Source organism: Tursiops truncatus, chromosome 19, assembly GCF_011762595.2.
Source record: "Tursiops truncatus isolate mTurTru1 chromosome 19, mTurTru1.mat.Y, whole genome shotgun sequence".
Lineage (NCBI taxonomy): Eukaryota > Metazoa > Chordata > Mammalia > Artiodactyla > Delphinidae > Tursiops > Tursiops truncatus.
In genome coordinates, this window is record NC_047052.1 from 42,656,722 (window position 1) to 42,675,117 (window position 18,396).

An 18,396-nucleotide genomic window follows, 5' to 3' on the forward strand; every position below is an offset into this window, starting at 1 on the left:
TTAGGAAGAAATCTAACCAAGTAGGTGAAAGACTTGTATGCTGAAGCTACAAAAGATTGCTAACAAAAATTAAAGAATAGCTAAATAAATGGAAAGACATTCTGTGTTCATGAATAGAAAGACTTAAAATTGTTATGATGTCAATACCACCCAAGCAATCTGCAGATTCAACACAGTGCCTACCAAACTTCCAACAGCCTTTTTCAAAGAAATGGAAGCAAATCTTTCATATAGAATTGCACTGGGCCCTGCACAGCCAAAACAACCTTGAAAAAGAAGAATAAAGTTGAAGGACTCACACTTCCCAACTTCAAATTTACTACAAAGCTACAGTAATTAAAACAGTATAGTACTGGCATAAGGGTAGACATATAGACCAATGTAATAGAATAGAAAACCCAGAAATAAACCCTTACATATACAGTCAATTGATTTTTGACAAGGGTGTCAAGATCAATTAGTGGGTAAAGGACAGTCTTTTCAACAGATGGTGATGGAAAAACTGGATAACCACATACAAAAGAATTAAGTTGGACCTTACCTTATACCATATACAAAAAATAACTCAAAATTGATCAAAGACCTAACTTAAGAGCTAAAACTATTAAGGTCTTAGAAAAAAGCACTGGAGAAAATCTTTATGACCCTGGATATGGCAACATTTTCATAGATATGACACCAAAAACACAGGCAACAAAAGAAAAAATAGATAAACTGAGCTTCATCAAATTAAGAACTTTTGTGAATCAAAGGACACTATCAAGAAAGTGAAAAAACAATCGACAGGACAGGAAAAAATATTTGCAAATTATATATCTGACAAGGGATTAATATTCAGTATTAGGGATGAATATTCAATATTCATTGGGATGAATATTCAAGGGATGAATATTCAATATTCAATTTATAATTGTATAAAAAGAACTACAATTCAACAGCAGAGAACAAAACAACGCAATTCAAAAATGGGCAAACGTTTGAATAGACATTTCTCCAAAGAAGATACACAAATGGCCAAGAAGTAGATGAAAAGATGCTCAATATCATTAGTCATTAGGGAAATGCAAATCAAAACCCTGATGAGATGCCACTTCACACCAACTAGGATGGCTATAATCAAGAAAACAGAAAAAAACAAGTGTTGGTGAGGTGTGAACCCTTGTGCATTGCTGGTGGGAATACAAAAGGTGCATCGATATGGAAAACAATTTGGCAATTCCTCAAGTTTAAAACTAGAACTACAATATGACCTAGTAATTCCTCTCCTAGGTATATATCCAAAAGGATTGAAAACAAGTATCTGTACACCAATGTTCACAGCAGTGTTATTTACAATAACTAAAAGGTGGAAACAACTCAAGGATCTAACAGATAAATGGATACACATAATGTGGTATATACATAAAATGAAATACTATTTCAGCCATAAAAAGGACAGAAATTTTGATTGCTATATATGCTACAATGTGGATGGACCTTGAAAACATGTGTAGTGAAATAAGCCAGACACAGAAGACAAATGTCATATGATTCCACTTAAATGAGGTACCTAGAATAGGCAATTTGATAGAGAAAGAAAGTAGAAAAGAGGTTACCAGGTGCTGGGGGCAGGTGGGAATGGGGAATTATTGTTTAATAAGTAGAGTCTATACTGGGGATGATGAAAAAGATTAGATAGTGGTGATGAGTACACAACCATGTGAATGTAATTACTGCCGCTGAATTGTATACTTGCAAATGGTTAAAATGATTACTATTATGGTATGTATACTTTACCACAACAAAAAAGTGTGTGTGCGGGGGGGGGGGGGGGGGGGGGGGGGGGGGGGGGGGGGGGGGGGCGGGGGGGGAATGTGACCTGGTTGAAATTTTATAAAAAGTGGTCAGGGAAGGTGTCACTGCAAAGATGACCTTTAAGTAAAGCCCTAAAGGAGGGGAGGATCAGGTGGCCATCTGAGGGACGGGTGTTCCCGCAGACGAAGTAGTGAGGGCAAGAGGCCTGAAGTGAGAGGGTGAGAGGCACATTCCCAAACGCTGAGTTGGCCAGTTGAGTAAGCCAGGGGGAGAGTGGTGACGTCAGAGAGGGCTCAGGCCACTTCCCAGTATTTTGATTTCTGCTGGGAGGGGGAGACACGGGAAGGTTTTGAGCAGAGGGGCATGATCCAACTTGGGTTTTAACAGGATGCGGTCGAACAAAACATCCCTGGGTACGTAACCCGCCAGCCAGTAACCAGTTTGCGACCTCCGGGGGGACTCCTCAGAAGCTCCCAGAGTTCCCCAGGATGCACTTCCCCTAGCCGCCATCGGAGGACAGCAGAGCCGCGTAGAGCGCCTCGCGTTCCGGGTGCCTGGCCTCGCCCCACCCCGCCCTCGACGCAGGTGGCCCCGCTCCCTACGAATCCTTAGGCGGAAACCGTCCCTAGTCCTGCGCCTCCGCTCGGCCCCTTTAAGAGCCATAGTTTCCGGAGGCCAGACCTGGGGCGATGAACGCCCGGGGGCCAAACCAAAAGTTAGGAATTGTGGGGGGCGGGTAGGCGGAGAAAACTTCCAAAGTAGAATTACAACTTTTCCTGGGCCCCACTCCCCTCGGGCATCCCTAAGGAGGCACACTTGCTTTCCGAAAACTTCGCTTGGTTCTTTATATCGCCTAAGTGTAAAGCGCGCGAGGACCGCATCGCCTCAGTCCAGCCGAACGCGAGGACCCCGAAGTCTACCGGAAAAATCAGGCGCTAAAAGCAAGCCTCTTCCAGCCCAAGGCACGCTTAGACTCGCCCCTCCCCGCAGGGTGTACCTAGGCGGGTCCATCGCCAGGTGGGGAGAGGGGTGTGGGCGGAGAGGGAACAGGTGCGCGGCGGCGCCCGCCTCCCTCAACAGGTGAATCACTCCAGTTGAGTCTCGATTCTCGGTGATTCACACCCCGCGCGGCATGACCTGAGCAGAAGGGGGCCGGACGGGATCCCTAGTCTGCAGGCGCCCTCCCGGCAGGCTGGTCACTTGGTTCCGACCCTCGGGGGCCGGAACGCACCTGGGTCAGCCCACTTCCGGGGAGGGAGGTGGAGGAGCCCCTCCCCGCCGCCCACCCCCTAGCCCTGCCCTGTGTTCTCACCCTGTGTACCTGGGCCGATCCATTCCCCAGAGCCACGGGGGGTGGAGTGGCTCGGAGATCCACAGCGGGTCAAGCAAGTTTCTCCCCGAAAGCTGGAAGCATGCTCTTCGTCCACGATATGTCCTCTAGTTAAAATCCTAGAACAGGGTGGGCTTGGAATAGGAACAAGGAACGGAAGGAGGAAGGGGAGGAGCAGGCACCCCTCCCAGTCTTGGTGCGTGCCGCGCCCCCTACCCTCCGGGTACCTGGGAGGGGACGCTCGGGCCCAACTCGCCCAGACCGGCGAGATGGCGCCTTTGGCCCGCCGGCCCTTCTGGGGGCGGCTGGGCTCCTGCCTGGCCACGCCGGGCTGGGGTACTGTCGTCTTCGTGTGGCTCTTTCTCAGCACCTTGTGCACAGGTACGGAGAGCGGGGTCCCTGGTGCCGCGGAACGGCGGGAGGGCACTGTAGAAGGGCGATGGATGGAGTTCTCCACTGCCCAGGAGGCAGGAGAACTGGGGGAGGGGGAGCGCAGAGACTAAGACCTCCTGATCCCCAAGTCTCCGGAGATCCCTTGTGTGCCAGAGAAGAATTCTCTATTCGTGCCTGAGAGCGCTCCCCCGCCCTTGTTCAGAGATAGCAGGAAGTGAAACTCCCGGGACAGCGAATCCGGGAGCGGCAAGGAGAATGGGACCCTTTGTGGGGTAGGGGTGAAGGACCACCGATCACTGGGAAAGGCCGGGATGAGGACTCGGTAGCCCGCCGAGATTTCTAAGTCTTGGGGTAACGGGGAGAAGGCACTTGAGCGTTGGAGTAGAAGATTCCTAGGGGGAGAGATCAAGAAACAGCGCCCAGGCATTGGGTGGGTGCGGTATTGGAAACTCCCCACCCCCCAACCCAACCATGTCCGAAGTATCTGTGCGTAGGAGTCTGGTGGAAGGGACTCAAGGACTTGTTTGGAAACCATCTTCTGCTGGATCTGATGTTTGTTTGGGTGGGGGTATCAGAGGTACTTTACTTTTCAGCAGGCACTTTGGGCGTGTTCATTTGAGATGCTTTTGGGTGGGCCGAGGTGGGAGGCTGGTGGAGACATTACAGGGGGGCTTTAACCATTGTATGCAAAGCAGTCCAAACAACTCCAAAATCCCCCCCTCCAAATTCACAGAACCCGGAGTAACTTGGAACACTTGGTGGTTGTTTTTGAAGGGGGGCCTTGAGCACTGTGGGCTTTGTGGGGGGCCATTTGGGCTTGCCTGCACGGGCCACAGAGAGGCCCTTTCCATGACAGAATGGGCAAGGGAAGAGGGGGCAAGGGCGGTTCCGAGGTCACACTCTGGGAAGAGGGGTGGACAGGATGTTCCAAGAAATCTGGCCAATGTGACCTTGCACCGGCCGCTTCAGCCCCCTGGGTCTGTAAAATGGGCATGATTATCGGAGCTATCTCACCGGTCTTGGGGATTAAGGAACAATGTGTGCCAGGCACTTTGTAAAACCGTACACTTGTAAATGTCAAGCTGGTGACAAGTAATGTTGCTCCTTCCTGCTGAAGCACCTCCTTGAGCTCACAGCGGTCCCTCTGCTGACTCTCCTTGCCCTCAGCCCCTGCCAGCGCCATCCAGGTGACTGTGACAGACCCCTACCACGTGGTGATCCTATTCCAACCCGTGACCCTGCCCTGCTCCTACCAGTCGACCACGACCCCCACGGCGCCCATCGTGATCTGGAAGTACAAGTCTTTCTGCCGGGACCGCCTTGCTGACGCCTTCTCCCCAGCCAGTGTTGACAACCAGCTTAACGCCCAGCTGGCGGCTGGTAACCCGGGCTACAACCCCTACGTGGAGTGCCAGGACAGCGTGCGCACCGTCAGGGTTGTGGCCACCAAACAGGGCAATGCCGTGACCCTGGGAGACTACTACCAGGGCCGGAGGATCACCATCACAGGAAGTACGTGGGGTCGGGAGGGGGGAGGCAGGGGGTGGGCTGGGGCTGGACTGGGTGGTGGTGCTGGCTTCCTCATGTCCAACCTGGAGTCCCCACCTGGAAGTTCGTCAGCGCCAGTGTCTGAAAGGATTGACAGAGGGAGGGATCCTTTCTTCTACCCATCCGTCCCTTCCTTTATTTAACAGCAAAGGTTTATTGAGCACCTAACATATACCAGGCACCATTTGAGGCCTTGGATATACAGCAGTAAACAAAATCATCAAATCCCTTCCCTCCTGGAGCTTGAATTCCAGTGAGGGAGACAAATAAGATAAACACAACACATACTATCAAGTGCTTGAAGATAAAGAAAAGTGGGTAATGGAGGGAGAGGCGGGGTTCTATAATAATACTAGTAGCATCAGCAATAATAAGTAGAACGTATATAAGTAACAACTCTTAAAGAGCCTCCTGTGTGCCGGGCTCTAATCCAGTTTGACATGGATTAACTCATTTAGACCCACAGTAATTGAGTGGCTGGATTCTGTTATTGTCATTTTACAGAGACCCAGAGAGGTCAAGTGACTTGCACAAGGTCACACAGCTGGTGGGAGTCTAAGTCAGACACTTTGGGTCTAGTCTTCAAGCTAGTAACCCCTTTGCTTGCCCAGGGAGTTCAGCAAAGAACTCACTGAGGCGGTAACAGGAGTGAACCGAAGGGGTGAGGGATTTTAATGGAGAAAGCCTACAACTTGCCAGGTGCTGTATGCCCACATTTTACACTCAGGACAGCTGAGGCACAGAGAGATAAAGTAGCTTGTCTTGGTGCACAGCCAGTGAAGGGCTGGCGCTGGGATTTGAATTCAGGCAGCACTGAGAACCCTTGTCCTTCACCATAATGCCAGCTGCTGATAGGAGGTGCCTGTTGGAACCGGGTAAAGGGCAGTGGGGAAGCCGTTCATTCATTCATCCATTTATTTGGTATTTATGGGACATCTTCTAAGTGCCAGAAGCTATGGTAACCAGTGCTGGGGCTGCAGGGGTGATCAGGGCAGCCAAGATCCCTGTCCTCAAGGAGGTGATGTTCTCGTGGGATGAGACGGGCAACAAACAAGCAGATAAAGAAGGAGTAAGAGAATTTCAGAGAGTCCTGCAAAGTGCTACAAAGAAAACAGACCTGGGTGATATGTGATAATGACTCGGGGCTCACCCCTTAAAACCGCTGCAAATATGATTTGAAGAGGAACTGGGACTGTGCCCTAAAGAATCTAGCCGTCAGAGAGGAGGGTGATGGGCAGCAGTGGGTGAGGGACGAAGGCTCACCTGCTTCAACAAGGATTAGAGTTTCAATCATGGGCATGGGGGCTGAGGAGGGAAGGGGGCATCCCTTTACCAACTCCAAGAGACCAGGCCTTGGAACACAGTCCTCCCCACCCTCTGTCTAGACCATGGGCAGGGACCTAGCGTGTCAGTCTTGTTTTGGGGAGGGACCGGCCCTGCTGGCTCTGAATTTCCACGGGCAGCGAGCCCAAAGCCTCCTGCTGTTCTCGTGGATAAACGGCTTCTTGCGGGTTCAACCTGTGTAGGCCCCTACCCCATAATCCAGGGACTTCTCCAGCCTGGACCAGGTTATGACCGGACAGCCCTGTCAGGACAGCTTCAGTCCTGAGAGTGCCCTTGAAGACTGGCTGGAACTGTGCCCCATTTGCTGAGTCCAGAACTCAAGTGACCTTCAGGCTGTATCTGGGGCAGATTCTTCCTGCTCCAGAGGCCCCACAGGCCCAGGTCTTTCAAGTTGCCTTGACCTGGGCCCATGTTTGATATAGGCCATGATTTGTAAACATCCATTGTGTGTATGTCCTTTCAGGAAGCCCAGTAGCCATGGGAGCTTCCTCCATTTCAGCTTTGAGGATGGAGAAAAGCAGAGTTCTCTTTGGAATTCCTAGGGCCACCAACGGCCCAGGTTTTAAAAGTGAAAGTCATCCTGGGAAAACCAGAGCAGTGTCCCTCAGCTTGGGTGGGTCCCGCTTCCCCTTCCGTTCTTCCGTCCTTTGGGTGATGTGGGCGCCTGGATTGGGGCCCTGTTTCTACCTCTTCAGGCTGTTTGGGGCCCATGTGCCCCCAACTCAGTAGCGCTGGACCTGAGAGCTCATGGGACCCCCTCCTGAGATCACCAGGGCCGCCTCTGCTGTGTGCAGATGAGGAATTAGAGGCCCAGGGAGGTGGAGGAAAGCCCAGCTCCTGTTCCCAAGTGGAGGCCGGGCATTTTCTCCTTGCACCTAAAACAATTAGAGCAATGCCCAGCCCAGGTGATGTCAGGACCAGACATAGACTGGGAACAGGGTGCGCCTTGCAGGAAGGAGGTGGGCCCAGGCCTTAGAACTGATCAAAAGAAGCCGGAAAGTGGTATTTTTCATGGGTTTTGAAAACATTGTGCAGGCCAAACAAAACGCATTGAGACCCAGATCCGGCCCGCAGGAGCCCAGAGTTTAGCTTCTGGCCTAGGAGCTCTTGCTGGCCTAGGGGCTGCCTTCCCGCCCCCCTCCAGCTTTGGGCGGGGCCCTCCTCTTGGGTTCTGGTTTTGGAGAGGCATTTTGAGAGTCTGATTTAAAGATACAAGTGGAAAAAATGATGGGCCAAGAGGGTGTTATGGAGAATCTGGAGGATTTGGGAGAATGTAGGTTAGAGTTTTAGGATGATTCCATGAAAGAACATATGCAGAGGGACCCAGCACATAGTAAGAGATCAATAACTGGGGGCTGGATACGTGACCACGAAGGAGTGTCTGCGCCCAGGGTCACCCTACCTTTCGGGTCACTTAAACTCTGCACGGTCCCCACCTCTACAACAGAGGCACTTCCTGTCTGCCTTCTATTACTGCTATCACCATCTGATCCTCGATATGTTTAAATTTTTTATTTGTCACTCTTTCCCAGTTAGGATCTGAGCCGTGTAAGGGCAGGGGTTCATACCTGTCCTCTACAGCAGTGGTTCTCAAACGTGTGGGTCTTAGGGCCTCCTTACACTCTTAATTACTGAGGTCCTCAAAGAGCTTTGTTTTTACAGCTAGAAAACTGAGAAGATAAAAAACATTTTTTAATGACGATAATAAACTCTATAGATTAGTAGAAATAACATACTTTTATGAAAAAATAACCGTATTTTCCAAATGAAAAACTCTAATGAAAACGTATGGCATTGATTTTATGTTTTTGCACATCTCAGAGTCTGGCTGAATAGAAGCTGGCTTCTCAAAGCTGCTTCTGCATTCGATGTATTGTGATAACACACGCGTGCAGCCTCTGGAAAGCTCCGCACTACACTCACGAGATTAAGTGAAAAAGGCAACTATCTTACGATTATTATGAAAATAACTTTGACCTCAGGGATCCCCTGCAAAGGCCTGGCGGAACCCTGGGTCCCACGGATCCCACTTTGAGAACTGTTGCTCTTCAGTACACCAGGTGCCTCATTTACTGCCTGGAACATCATCAGATGCATTCAGTAATCGTGTGTCGCATATTGAATGACTGTATCGGGCGCCTATTCGGATATAGCCACATGCCCAGAACACTAAGGAAGGTCAGCATGGGGAGGGAAGGGGTTCGTTCCCAGATCCTGGCCAGGCCCCGGAGGACTCAGCAGCGACCAGGACAGACCAGGCTCTGCTTGCCGGGAGCCCGCTTCCTCCTGGAGATGGGATCGTGGCCAGTCAGCCCCTAAGCTGGCTGATACAATTAGGCAGTCTGGCAGGGGAGCTGTGCCAGCAGGATGGAACCAGCCCCCCGAGGGTCTGTGAACACAGAGCCAGGCAGAGGGAACAGCAGGAGTGCAGGCTGAGGCAGTTGTGAGCCCAGCACGTGGGGGGACAGTGAGGCGGCCAGTGTGTCTGGAGTCTAGTGAGTGAGGGAGAGTTGGGGGGATGAGGCTGGTGTGGTGACCAGTGGCCGTGTGTCACTGCAAGGGCCTTGTGAGCCAGGGTGAGGCGATTGGAATGGTGTAGATAGACATCGAGAGGAGGTTTTTCTATGGATGTGAGGGCTTCCTTCCGAAGAATGAAGGAGGCTCCGGGTCTTTCGTTCCTTTGGCAGTTGACTGATGCCCAGGTGCTGTGGACTGGGGCGCACGCAGTGGCTGCCCTCGGAACTGTCCTGGGGAAGGGCAGGGGTCCGTGGGGCAAGGTGGTAGGCAGGTCTGAGGGAGCCAGAGCAGCTGGGGAGAAAGGCTGTGGGCCTCTGGGGGTGCTGTCTCTGGCCTGTTCCTACCTCCTGTCCTCCGGGGGGCCTAAGGTGGAGTTGCCCCGCAGCCCCATCTCACACCCTGTCCTGCCCTGGTGAATGGCTGGAGGGATTTAACTAATTAGGGCCTGAGGAGCAGAGAGGAAACTGGATGTGCCGAAACACTTTCTTTTCTGGTGTAATTAACAGGCTCCTTGCCCCGGGCTGCTTCACAGAGCGTCCCCAAGCCCTGGGCCTGACCTGGAAGCGGGGTGCCAATGGTGGCCGGAGGACGAGGGAACTAGTCTAAGAGACTAGTCTAAGTCTCTCCCTCACATCCCCGCCTTCTCATGCCTGGGTGACTCCTGATTCCTGGAATCTGGCCTGTTTATCTTTGCTTCCTTATCCAGGCCCCAGGCCCCTGGGTCTGCACTAGGCTCTGTGGTGGGTCGTGTCTTGGGGAGTCGACTTTTGCTTTGGGACATGGGACAGAGGAAGGCGTAAGTCTGAAGTGTTGGCTCTGGAGTCAGACCGTCCCAGCCCCACCACCCCAGTTTTTGCCACAATTGTACAGCTCATCAGTAATTTCACCAGACCTCTTTCTTTTCCCTACAAGACAGGGAAGGTAACAGCGCCATCTGACAACCTTCTTGAAATTCCCCGCATTAAGTGTTTAGAACCAAGCCTAAAAGGTAGAGCACCCTTGGTATGAGTGATTCAATTTTCACTCGTCTGTCTGCAGCCCCCTTCCCCATGTGCTCATGGCAGGGGCTGCGGGCATCAGGCACCCCTCCCCCGAGGTGCCCTCACGCGTCTCCTCCTGACGCAGATGCTGACCTGACCTTTGAACAGACGGCTTGGGGGGACAGCGGTGTGTACTACTGCTCTGTGGTCTCAGCCCAGGACCTCCAGGGGAACAACGAGGCCTACGCAGAGCTCATCGTCCTCGGTGAGTGGGCTGGGCCCTGAGGGACAGGGTCGGGGGCTTCTTCTGCCACTGCTGTATCTGCTCTCTGCCCTCCGGCTCACTCTCTGGGCTCTGTCGCCTGCTCTGTTCTCCCCTCACAGCACCACCAGTCACTTGGGCACATTTGTACCCTGCACCCCAGGCAGGGTAGGGACCCCTCGCCCGCCGCAACATTTCAAATAAACCAGAGCCAGAACTAAGAGTGGAGAGAAATGGGGACTCTACCTCTTCCCAGTCTCCGTTTTTAAAAGTACAGAAACGGTTAGAGTTGATGGGCAGTGAGCGAGGAGGGTTGATGGCGTATATAATTGAGAGGAGGCTTCTGCCCCACCCCCAGAGCCACCTCTCACCCCGGAGTCCCTTGCCAGAGCACGGGAAGCCGGCCCTCTGCCCTGCTGGGATGGCACTGTGTGGCTTGTGTAGTTATTGCTCCCCTTAAGCTCGGCTGCCTCTACAAGCTCAGGGGCAGGCTGGGGTACCCGCCAGCAGCCTCCGCCCGGCTGTGAGCCCCCACCCCCCCGCCATGTGTGGAAGGGATGCTGCCGTTAGCCAGATGCTCTGTTCTAAGCCGACACATACAGTCTCGCGTGGTGTGTGCTCTATGTGAGATGTTGCCATCATCACATGCATGATGCAAGGTGACGCATGTGTGCACGAGCACAGGATGGGGGCGCACGCCCCAGGGTGCTCAGATCATGCAACAGAGTTCATGTCTGGGTGACAGAATGCATGCACCAGTGACCCAGAGAAATCTGTGTGTTCTTTGGTAAAATGCACAATCTACATCAGCATGTCTCAAGTTTAGTCACAGGACCCACGTAAAAGATTATTGAGGAGCTCAAAGAAATTTTGTTTACGTTTCTGTGGGTTATATTTATAGTTGTTTAACATATTATAAATTGAATCCGGCACACAGTCGATTACCATCAGAGCACATGACATCATCACATGTGATGGAGCCTGTGGAAAGCTCCCCTGCCTGCACCTCTACTGGCGAAGGAGAGTGAGAAGGGCAAACGATGGCTTAGTGTCATCAGGAGAGCGGCTTGGCCTCCCAGACAGGACCACACTTTGAGAACCGCTGGTTTATATGCTAGAACCTTCTCCTGGGGGCATGTGGCATGGGGTGCTGAGCTCTGGATAGAGCTTTGTTGGTGTACAGCCAGGTGTGTCGATGCCTCTGAGACACAGCACGCGCGGGGCACAGAGTGCCGGGCGGCACCTAAACGAGACACGAGCTGTGCCGTGAAGCCTGCGTAGGGGACCCCGGTGGGCAGAGAACCAGGGCCACACTGTGACTTTTATGGGTTGTAGGCACTTTCGCCTTCAAGGGCCTCGTCCTCTGGATTAAAAAAACACATTTTATGATTGTGTTGTTATAAAGACAAGTCATTGTTATATATTCAGTATTGTCGTATTTTTTTCTTCAGATTTTAAAATAAAACATTTCTATGGGCCCTAGCATTACTGTGCCTCTTGTGCCTGGTGGAACAGGGACTGCCCCTCTCACCTGGGATGGAACCCTTTGGGGCAATAGGACCTGTGTGTGTGGAAGAGATGGAGTCCCAAACTAAGGTCGATCCTTCAGAACCCATGGGATACATCCTGGAACCCTTCTGGGCAATAGAATCCCCCATGGCGGGAGAGAGTGAGTGAATTACGTGATGGAAATCTTCTGGAAAACAGCACCCACATAGGATGGGGGGATGGGGGAGGAACCACATGCTCGGACCCTGCTAGTCCACCGACCCCACCTCTTCTGCAGGGCATACCTCCACCCTGATGACCCCGGAGCTGGGCTTCAGGGCAGGGGCAGCATAATCTGTCTCTCTTTTGTCCCTCCAGGCAGGACCTCTGGGGTGGCTGAGCTCTTACCCGGTTTTCAGGCGGGGCCCATGGAAGGTAGGGCGGGTGGAGTCCCCCATGTACCACTTACCGCTTCTGTCCGAGTACTCTCCCCCGCCCTAAACGCCGCTCGCTCAGACCCCACTAAAAACGCCGCCTGACTCCGACTCCGGCGCATCTAGTGACCTGGCTCTGGGCCGTGGGGTGGGCTGGGCTGGCTGACGAGGGGCCTGGGGTGTAGGCAGGGGGCTCCTGTGACTGGTGCCTGCAGTGCCCTTCTGGGGGTCGGGATCTGGGCAGCTGGCTCTCTGTCCTCTCTCAAGGCTACAGCCTATCTTGCTCTGGCCGGGTCGCCTTGTGTTCACTGCCTCGTCCAGATGAGCCTGGGGCGAGCTCCCTAACTTTGGGGCCGGCCCGTGTTGTAGAGGAGCGGGCGTCCCTCTGCAGCTGCGCCCCAGCCCCTGGCGCGGAGACTCCAGCAAGAGCTGCAGCTTCCCGGAGAGCTCTGCAGACAGCCCCTGCCCCACCCTCACTCCGCACTGCCCCCGGTGCCCGCATCCCTGTGCCCTCCCCGGCCTCCCAGCTCAGGGCCGGCTCTTGTCTCTCCACAGACTGGCTGTTCGTGGTCGTGGTCTGCCTGGCTGCCTTCCTTGTCTTCCTCCTGCTGGGCATCTGCTGGTGTCAGTGTTGCCCCCACACCTGCTGCTGTTACGTCAGGTGCCCCTGCTGCCCCGAAAAGTGCTGCTGCCCAGAGGCCCGTAAGTGTCCCTCGCCCCTCGCCTGTCCGCCCCCGCTTGGCCTCCCTCCTGAGTCCAAGGAGAGGAGGTGGCCGTCTGCCTGCCTCCCGGGACGGTGCCACTCACCGGTCTGGAGGTTTTTGGCCCTGAGGCATGTGGGCCCTCAGATCCGCGACCCGCACTCTGTGCATTGGAAGGCAAAGTCTTAACCACTGGACCACCAGGGAAGTCCCGGTCTGGAGGTTTTAAGGGGAGCAATTTGGGAGAAAGTGGGCCAAGGAGGACCTGCTGTTTTAGATTATCATTTACATACTTCAGCTCTTCACTTATTTTTCACCTTTCATTTATTTTGAGTCTTTGCTTTTGAAAGTATAATTTATGCACGTGGTAAAAAAAAAAAAAATTCAAATAGTACAAAACATTATTCACCGGAAAGTAAAACTCCCTTTAAAAACAGATTCTTGGGGGCTTCCCTGGTGGTCCAGTGGTTAAGACTCCACGCTTCCACTGCCGGGGGCACATGTTTGATCCCTGGTTGGGGAACTAACATCCCACATGACACGCGGGGTGGCCAAAAAAAAATAAAAACAAAATGTAAGTGAAAAAGGTGAGAAACCAAACAAGGTTGACAGCCCCAGCAAACTCAAGCATCTTTTAACAACCCACATCCACACAAGCACTCCGGATTTCTCACGGATGCCGTTTAAGGACACACCCAGTGCCTCAGAGTGGGCACCTGCAGGCCTGGGATTAGATGTGGGACCAGAGATGGAGGGAGAAGCAGCAAACAAAACAGGGGTGGAAAGGAAGAGAGAGTCTCCCTCCTCCAGCTGCCCCATTCCCCTTCCTCAGGGACCTCAGCACTGCCGGTTCCCTTCCAGAGAGCATCTGGGTGAACCAGCACCTCTGCACTCAGTTGTTGGGAAGTTCGTATGACTATTTTCATCAACTCTGACATGGAAGTTTACACTGGCTACTTTCTTATATTCAGACATATCTGCTCTCTTGTTCCTTGTATTGAAAGTGGGCCATGAAAGCACACTTCCCTACTAGTTCTTAGTGAGGACACCTCACCTTTTCCTTCATCATTGTCAAGTTCACCGTATCTTTACTTGATGAACAGATGATGTTGGTAGACAGAAATAAATAACTTTACGTGTTAGGAGCACCTAGACTATGGGAGACCAAAAGAGGGACGGACCTGCCCCTCTCCTGGCACCCGCTGATTTCTAGGCCAAGGTGGTGGAAAGAATTACCCGTGTAGCTCAGATGGCTGTGTGTTGGCATCCGTATATTTAAGGCTTCCACGTGCCATAACTGCGGTGTGATATGGTCCAGGGAAAATCATAGGCAGTCGTTGCAAGCTTGGGCAGGTAGAGGTTTGAGTCCTGGCTGGACACCTTACCTGTTGGGAAGCCCAGTGAATGACCTCCCCTCTCAGCCCCAGTTTCCTCCTCTGTAAAATGGGGCCATGGTAGAGCCCGCTGTACAGGGTGAGTTGGGATCCGGTGAACTGGTGTGTCCCGCATTAACTGCGGGGCTTGGCCTACAGAGAGGGTTCCCCGCCCACTAGCTGTTGGACATTGCTGCTGTCAGCACTGGTAAATCAGAGCCCTGCCACTCACACCACGTGACCTCAGACGAGCAGCTGGTTTCCTTCTCTGCAAGGTCCTGCCGTCACGGGGGCGTCGTGAGCATCAAGGGAGCACTGTGTATGCAGGCCCAGCACGGGGCCGCATCTCAATCCATGCTGGCTAACTTTACAGTCACTGAATTCAGCGGTGGGCAACCTGCTTCATCGCGGCCCTGAAAAAAGAAATCCACTGCTCTCTGGAGGCCCATGCTGGCCATCCCCTCTCCCTCTCATCATTTTTAGTGAGAGCTTCTTGCTTATTGCTCGGGCAGTGGGTGTTAGTCATTTCACAGGTCGCGTGGAATCCTCAAGGGCTGCAAACAAGTTCGCAGTTACCCCACTAACTAAGGCTGGGACCAGGACTGCAAATGCCAGGCCCAGGGCCCCATTTCCTCCATCCTGAGACCCTGTTACCCCAAAGCGAGGTCCCATTAACTCCCTGCCGGAGGCCCTGTCGTTTCTGTCACAGCCACAGGCCTGCTGAGCTGTCCTGGAGCAGCATCTCCCACAGTTAATTGTAAAAGGGCACATCAGCTGAGCCGCCGAAGGGCTTCTTCAGGGCTGGGTGGGGTGGGGCTGAGCACTGAGCCTTCTGCCTCCCAACTGAATCAGAGGTGAAGGGAGCTTTCTGAGCCCATCTCCCCACTCCATCTTCCTGTTGGAGTCCCGGGGAGGAAGTGACTTGCCCAGGCCCATGACTTTTGCCTCAAAGCAGCCACCAGAACCCAACCTCTTGCCTGGGGAGGAAGGTGGCAGGGCGAGGAGGAGGATTTGCCCTTGAGTTGTCAAGCCTAGAACCAGGCGGGGGCGGGGTGGGTGCGGCCCCCAAGTGGGAAACACTAGAGGAGACGCTTTGCTGCTTCGCTGAGGCAAGTGAACGCTGAGGCTCCCAAGATCGTGCCTCAGACTGAGTCCCATCACCTTTGGGTCTGCAAGACCCTGTGGGGAGGACGGAGCAGGCGTGTGAGGGGAGTAGGCATGGGATTCCCCCCGCAAGATGATCCATTTTTCTAGAGCAAGGGCTCAGCTGCCAAAGGGAATACTTGTTTACCGGCTATAGGGCGCCTCTGCCCCTGTTGCTCTGTAGGAATGCAGGTCCAGGGTGGCCGCATCTTGTGATAAGCTGGCAGGAGAGTTTGATGTAAAACCTTGTCAGATGTTGGCAAACCATCAAACTGTCTAAAACATACTGGCCTACCAGATCGGGGCCGCCGGCTGCCAATATGCACCCCCCCATCCTGAAACTTCTGTGAGGCATGGCACAGGAGGTGTGGACTCCATGAAGCTGATGTCCCCTAACCTCAGGGACCCTGCAGAAACCAACCAAGCACCTAGGGAAGCTCCTCAGCCTGGGGTGGCGGGAGGTGGGGTGGCGGGGGGGGGGGGTGGCGGGGGGAGGTGGGGTGGGAAGAAGGCATGTGGCCCCTGGGGGCCTTCTCATGCTATGCGTGTCCTCCCCAGTGTATGCTGCAGGCAAAGCTGCCACCTCAGGCGTCCCAAGCATCTACGCCCCCAGCACCTATGCCCACCTCTCCCCTGCCAAGACCCCAGCCATGATTCCCATGGGCCCTCTGTACAATGGGTACTCTGGAGACTTCGACAGGAATAGCTCAGGTGAGGTCGGGGGGAGCCAGGAGCAGCTGGGGCAGGGGGTAGGCTGGGTATTTGGCCATTAAGGGGTCTGGGGCTGGAAGGGGGGCTTGGGGGCTGGAATGCAGGGTTTTCCTCCTGACAGCCAGTCTCCCCCAGTTGGTGGCCACAGCTCCCAGGTACCCCTGCTTCGTGACACAGACAGCAACGTGACCTCTGGTGAGAACCAATCCTTATGAGGTTGGACATGCCTGTAGGGGAGGGGGCTGGGTCAGCATCCAACCTCCCGGAACTGATCACCTCCAACTCCTGTCCCCAGAAATCCGTAGTGGCTATAGGATTCAGGCCAACCAGCAGGACGACTCCATGCGGGTCCTGTACTACATGGAGAAGGAGCTGGCCAACTTTGACTCTTCTCGACCTGGTCCCCCAAATGGCCGTGTAGAGCGAGGTGAGGAGCCTTGGGGTCTGAGGGATTCTTGCGGGGGTTGGGGGAAACATGACTCCCTGATACCTGCTCCAAATCCTGGACACAATCCCTCATTCCCTACCATGGCCACAGTGAAGTGTACGATCATCACTAAATAGATGAAAAGCCTAGGGCCCCCTTGAGAGTATATGAGCCAAGTGGGTGACATTGCTGGACCACAGGGCTCCTGACATTAGGTCCTGACCTCCTCCCACCAGTGACACCTTCCTTCCCACAGCCATGAGTGAAGTCACCTCCCTCCATGAGGACGACTGGAGATCCCGGCCTTCCCGGGGCCCTGCCCTCACCCCGATCCGGGATGAGGAGTGGGGTCACCACTCCCCCCGGAGTTCGAGGAGGTGGGAACAAGAGCCCCCCCTGGACCGGCCAGGGAGTGGCTGGGGGGCCGGGCGGCCCCGAGCCCGTTCTGTGGATGCTCTAGATGACCTCGCCCGGCCGGGCTCCGCTGAATCAGGGAGGTCTCCCCCAAGTGGTGGGAGGAGAGGCCGGGCCTGTGCACCCCCCCGAAGCCGCAGCCGTGATGACCTCTACGACCAAGACCAAGACGACTCAAGGCACTTCCCGCACTCCCGGGATCCCTACTATGATGACTTCAGGTCTAGAGGCCGCCCTCATGCTGACCCTAGGGCCCGCTACCACCCCTCCCGGGACCCTCCAGGTGATGGCTCCAGGTCTGGGGACCCCCAATATGATGGGCAGCTACTAGAAGAGGCCTTGCGGAAAAAGGGGCCAGCGGAGAGAAGGAGACCTTACAGGGAGGAAGAAGAGGAAGCCTACTACCCTCCAGCGCCTCCCCCTTACTCTGAGACTGACTCCCAGGCCTCACGGGAGCGGAGGCTTAAGAAGGTGAGTGAACGGCCCTACCTGGCTCTAAGAGCCTTCCTGGACCCTCTTCTCCAGTCCTCCCCAGCTCACATGCTTCTTTCTTTTTCCCTTGCAGAACTTGGGCCTGAGTCGGGAAAGTTTAGTCGTCTGATCTCAACGTTTTGTATGTAACTTTTGTACTTTTTTTTAAATTTGAGGAATTATTGATATTCTCCTCCTAAGACTAATAAAACTTATGATCACAAGTCCCAAGTCTGGAGGGAAGCGTTTGTTTTGCTGCGCGAGGTGGGGAGCCCGGACAGCTGCTGTGTGTGTCTGCAAAAGGCCGCATGTCCAGTTCTCTCTTGGGACTTGCGTCCCGACCCAGGAGGAAAGGACCAGCTCTGCCTTCTCCGTCTCTCGGCGGCCAGGAATACGTGCCCCACGCTGGCTCCGCCCCGCCCTGCGTGCGCGCCCCCGGACCCGCCCAGACGTGCGCATGCGCCTCGGGCCCCCGCCTTCGCGCACCACAGCGCGGCCGCCGGGGGCGCGCGTGCGCGCTCCTCTCCCCTTCCACCCCATCCACTCTTCCCCCCGCCCACGACCTACTTTTCTGTCTCCAAACCCCGCCGCCTGCCTCGTTCCCGGCGACCAGAGCCCCTCCTCCGGGTTCCCCGGCGTTCCATCCGGGCCCGCGTTCCACTCGGGCGGCCCGCCGGCGGGTGCCGGGGCGGCGGCCGCGCTGGCGGCGACGGCGACCTCGCGCCCCGCCGACACCCGGGCCCGCGCACCCGCCCTCCATCGGAGACAGACAGCGCGCGCGCTCCCCGGGGGCTGCCCTCCCCCCGCGCGCGTCGGCCCCGGGCTCGCGCCGCCGCCGCCGCCGCGCGCGCGCAGCTCAAGTAAAGGAGGAAAAAAAAGGGGGAAAAAATAGAAAGCGGCGGCGGCGGCTGCAGCAGCGATCCGCCGCCGCACTGGGCCAGGCCGGGCGGCGGACGCGCGAGCCGGCGACCCAGGGGAGAGGCTGCGGCCATCCAGGGCGGGCCGGGTTAAAAAAAGTCGCGGCGGCGGCGGCTACTCAGGGAAGGAGGCCCGAGGGCCGCGAAGA

General features: G+C 54.6%; 1 protein-coding gene across 4 annotated transcripts; it reads left to right on the forward strand.

Annotated features, from left to right (window-relative positions):
• The first annotated feature begins 3,371 nt into the window (after nt 1-3,371).
• On the forward strand, nt 3,372-17,556 carry LSR (lipolysis stimulated lipoprotein receptor). 4 transcript variants are annotated; one of them, XM_073796530.1, is made up of 10 exons: nt 3,372-3,505; nt 4,685-5,029; nt 10,052-10,171; nt 12,035-12,091; nt 12,646-12,792; nt 15,866-16,018; nt 16,154-16,213; nt 16,314-16,445; nt 16,702-17,330; nt 17,425-17,556. In XM_073796530.1, the coding sequence occupies exons 1-10, from the start codon at nt 3,394-3,396 to the stop codon at nt 17,458-17,460; spliced, it is 1,791 nt and encodes a 596-aa protein (XP_073652631.1). In that variant the 5' UTR covers nt 3,372-3,393; the 3' UTR covers nt 17,461-17,556. The 4 variants fall into 4 exon arrangements, with proteins under 4 accessions (XP_073652631.1, XP_033700814.1, XP_033700812.1 ...); XM_033844923.2 differs by lacking the exon at nt 12,035-12,091; XM_033844921.2 differs by lacking the exon at nt 10,052-10,171.
• The last annotated feature ends 840 nt before the right edge of the window (nt 17,557-18,396 follow it).